Source organism: Salmo salar, chromosome ssa18, assembly GCF_905237065.1.
Source record: "Salmo salar chromosome ssa18, Ssal_v3.1, whole genome shotgun sequence".
NCBI classification, from domain to species: domain Eukaryota; kingdom Metazoa; phylum Chordata; class Actinopteri; order Salmoniformes; family Salmonidae; genus Salmo; species Salmo salar.
The window spans coordinates 82,414,063-82,419,062 of NC_059459.1; the positions used below are offsets into that span (position 1 = coordinate 82,414,063).

General features: G+C 47.4%; 1 protein-coding gene across 1 annotated transcript in view; it reads right to left on the minus strand.

The window, feature by feature from the left end:
* The window catches only part of LOC106578238 (2-acylglycerol O-acyltransferase 2-A), a 34,902-nt gene that overhangs the window by 5,370 nt on the left and 24,532 nt on the right, over positions 1–5,000 (minus strand). Inside the window, exon 4 of the mRNA XM_045701711.1 lies at positions 3,003–3,177. Within this exon, the coding sequence (XP_045557667.1) occupies positions 3,003–3,177 (175 nt within the window). The remainder of the gene's footprint in view (positions 1–3,002; positions 3,178–5,000) is intronic.

The window sequence follows — 5,000 nt, forward strand, 5'->3', positions numbered from 1 at the left end:
TGGGTATTAACACTACACTGGGACCAGCTGGGCATTATAACACTACACTGGGACCAGCTGGGCATTATAACACTACACTGGGACCAGCTGGGCATTATAACACTACACTGGGACCAGCTGGGCATTATAACACTACACTGGGACCAGCTGGGTATTATAACACTACACTGGGACCAGCTGGGTATTATAACACTACACTGGGACCAGCTGGGTATTATAACAATACACTGGGACCAGCTGGGTATTATAACACTACACTGGGACCAGCTGGGTATTATAACACTACACTGGGACCAGCTGGGCATTATAACACTACACTGGGACCGGCTGGGCATTATAACACTACACTGGGACCGGCTGGGTATTATAACACTACACTGGGACCGGCTGGGTATTATAACACTACACTGGGACCGGCTGGGTATTATAACACTACACTGGGACCAGCTGGGTATTATAACACTACACTGGGACCAGCTGGGTATTATAACACTACACTGGGACCAGCTGGGTATTATAACACTACACTGGGACCAGCTGGGTATTATAACACTACACTGGGACCAGCTGGGTATTATAACACTACACTGGGACCAGCTGGGTATTATAACACTACACTGGGACCAGCTGGGTATTATAACACTACACTGGGACCAGCTGGGTATTATAACGCTACACTGGGACCAGCTGGGTATTATAACGCTACACTGGGACCAGCTGGGTATTATAACGCTACACTGGGACCAGCTGGGTATTATAACACTACACTGGGACCAGCTGGGTATTATAACACTACACTGGGACCAGCTGGGTATTATAACACTACACTGGGACCAGCTGGGTATTATAACACTACACTGGGACCAGCTGGGTATTATAACACTACACTGGGACCAGCTGGGTATTATAACACTACACTGGGACCAGCTGGGTATTATAACACTACACTGGGACCAGCTGGGTATTATAACACTACACTGGGACCAGCTGGGTATTATAACACTACACTGGGACCAGCTGGGTATTATAACACTACACTGGGACCAGCTGGGTATTATAACACTACACTGGGACCAGCTGGGCATTAACACTACACTGGGACCAGCTGGGTATTATAACACTAGACTGGGACCAGCTGGGCATTATAACACTACACTGGGACCAGCTGGGCATTATAACACTACACTGGGACCAGCTGGGCATTATAACACTACACTGGGACCAGCTGGGCATTATAACACTACACTGGGACCAGCTGGGCATTATAACACTACACTGGGACCAGCTGGGTATATAACACTACACTGGGACCAGCTGGGCATTATAACACTACACTGGGACCAGCTGGGCATTATAACACTACACTGGGACCAGCTGGGCATTATAACACTACACTGGGACCAGCTGGGTATTAACACTACACTGGGACCAGCTGGGCATTATAACACTACACTGGGACCAGCTGGGCATTAACACTACACTGGGACCAGCTGGGTATTTAACACTACACTGGGACCAGCTGGGTATATAACACTACACTGGGACCAGCTGGGCATTATAACACTACACTGGGACCAGCTGGGCATTATAACACTACACTGGGACCAGCTGGGCATTATAACACTACACTGGGACCAGCTGGGCATTATAACACTACACTGGGACCAGCTGGGCATTATAACACTACACTGGGACCAGCTGGGTATTATAACACTACACTGGGACCAGCTGGGTATTATAACACTACACTGGGACCAGCTGGGTATTAACACTACACTGGGACCAGCTGGGTATTATAACACTACACTGGGACCAGCTGGGCATTATAACACTACACTGGGACCAGCTGGGCATTATAACACTACACTGGGACCAGCTGGGTATTATAACACTACACTGGGACCGGCTGGGTATTATAACACTACACTGGGACCAGCTGGGTATTAACACTACACTGGGACCAGCTGGGTATATAACACTACACTGGGACCAGCTGGGTATTAACATTAAACACACCACAAGTAATATTGAATTACTAGATTCAATACTGTGTTTCAGACCTACCCGTATTCCAACCTACCCATGTTTCAGACATTTCCTACCTACCCGTGGTTCCTACCTACCCGTGGTTCCTACCTACCCATGTTTCCTACCTACCCATGTTTCAGACGTTTCCTACCTACACATGTTTCAGACGTTTCCAACCTACCCGTGTTTCAGACGTTTCCTACCTACCCATGTTTCAGACGTTTCCTACCTACCCGTGTTTCCTACCTACCCATGTTTCAGACGTTTCCTACCTACCCATGTTTCCAACCTACCCATGTTTCAGACATTTCCTACCTACCCATGTTTCCTACCTACCCATGTTTCAGACGTTTCCTACCTACCAGTGTTTCAGACGTTTCCTACCTACCCATGTTTCAGACGTTTCCTACCTACCCATGATTCCGACCTACCCATGTTTCAGACGTTTCCTACCTACCCGTGTTTCCTACCTACCCATGTTTCAGCCGTTTCCTACCTACCCATGTTTCCTACCTACCCATGTTTCAGACGTTTCCCACCTACCCATGTTTCAGACGTTTCCTACCTACACATGTTTCAGACGTTTCCAACCTACCCGTGTTTCCTACCTACCCATGTTTCAGAAGTTTCCTACCTACCCATGTTTCAGACGTTTCCTACCTACCCATGTTTCCTACCTACCCATGTTTCAGACATTTCCTACCTACCCGTGTTTCCATCCTACCCATGTTTCAGACATTTCCTACCTACCCATGTTTCCTACCTACCCATGTTTCAGACGTTTCCTACCTACCAGTGTTTCAGACGTTTCCTACCTACCCGTGTTTCAGACGTTTCCTACCTACCCATGATTCCGACCTACCCATGTTTCAGACGTTTCCTACCTACCCGTGTTTCCTACCTACCCATGTTTCAGCCGTTTCCTACCTACCCATGTTTCCTACCTACCCATGTTTCAGACGTTTCTCACCTACCCGTGTTTTAGCGCCAGTTTGATGAATCCCTTGCGGTGTAGAATCTGCAGGGTGAGAGCTCCTGGCCGGGCGTCTAGAGCCTCTGGAGCGCCCCCTATAGCCAGCACCGCCACATTACCTCCTCTAGGAGCTGACAGCAGGTAGGACAGACTGGCTTTCTCACTGGATACCAGACCTGGCATGAACACACACACACACACACCAGACACAATACGTGAGTTTCCATGTGTAAAGATGCATGGTGCTTTCTAAAGAGAGAGAGAGAGAGACATGTATTCAGGATGTTCCCCTGTAGAGAGAGAGACATGTATTCAGGATGTTCCCCTGTAGAGAGAGAGACATGTATTCAGGATGTTCCCCTGTAGAGAGAGAGACATGTATTCAGGATGTTCCCCTGTAGAGAGAGAGAGACATGTATTCAGGATGTTCCCCTGTAGAGAGAGAGACATGTATTCAGGATGTTCCCCTGTAGAGAGAGAGACATGTATTCAGGATGTTCCCCTGTGAGAGAGAGAGACATGTATTCAGGATGTTCCCCTGTGAGAGAGAGAGAGACATGTATTCAGGATGTTCCCCTGTAGAGAGAGAGAGAGACATGTATTCAGGATGTTCCCCTGTGAGAGAGAGAGACATGTATTCAGGATGTTCCCCTGTAGAGAGAGAGAGACATGTATTCAGGATGTTCCCCTGTAGAGAGAGAGAGACATGTATTCAGGATGTTCCCCTGTAGAGAGAGAGACATGTATTCAGGATGTTCCCCTGTAGAGAGAGAGACATGTATTCAGGATGTTCCCCTGTAGAGAGAGAGAGACATGTATTCAGGATGTTCCCCTGTAGAGAGAGAGACATGTATTCAGGATGTTCCCCTGTAGAGAGAGAGACATGTATTCAGGATGTTCCCCTGTAGAGAGAGAGAGACATGTATTCAGGATGTTCCCCTGTAGAGAGAGAGAGAGACATGTATTCAGGATGTTCCCCTGTAGAGAGAGAGAGACATGTATTCAGGATGTTCCCCTGTAGAGAGAGAGACATGTATTCAGGATGTTCCCCTGTAGAGAGAGAGACATGTATTCAGGATGTTCCCCTGTAGAGAGAGAGAGACATGTATTCAGGATGTTCCCCTGTGAGAGAGAGAGACATGTATTCAGGATGTTCCCCTGTAGAGAGAGAGACATGTATTCAGGATGTTCCCCTGTAGAGAGAGAGAGACATGTATTCAGGATGTTCCCCTGTAGAGAGAGAGACATGTATTCAGGATGTTCCCCTGTAGAGAGAGAGACATGTATTCAGGATGTTCCCCTGTAGAGAGAGAGACATGTATTCAGGATGTTCCCCTGTAAGAGAGAGAGACATGTATTCAGGATGTTCCCCTGTAGAGAGAGAGACATGTATTCAGGATGTTCCCCTGTAGAGAGAGAGACATGTATTCAGGATGTTCCCCTGTAGAGAGAGAGACATGTATTCAGGATGTTCCCCTGTAGAGAGAGAGACATGTATTCAGGATGTTCCCCTGTAGAGAGAGAGAGACATGTATTCAGGATGTTCCCCTGTAGAGAGAGAGACATGTATTCAGGATGTTCCCCTGTAGAGAGAGAGACATGTATTCAGGATGTTCCCCTGTAGAGAGAGAGACATGTATTCAGGATGTTCCCCTGTAGAGAGAGAGACATGTATTCAGGATGTTCCCCTGTAGAGAGAGAGAGACATGTATTCAGGATGTTCCCCTGTAGAGAGAGAGACATGTATTCAGGATGTTCCCCTGTAGAGAGAGAGACATGTATTCAGGATGTTCCCCTGTAGAGAGAGAGAGACATGTATTCAGGATGTTCCCCTGTAGAGAGAGAGACATGTATTCAGGATGTTCCCCTGTAGAGAGAGAGACATGTATTCAGGATGTTCCCCTGTAGAGAGAGAGACATGTATTCAGGATGTTCCCCTGTAGAGAGAGAGACATGTATTCAGGATGTTCCCCTGTAGAGAGAGAGAGACATGTATTCA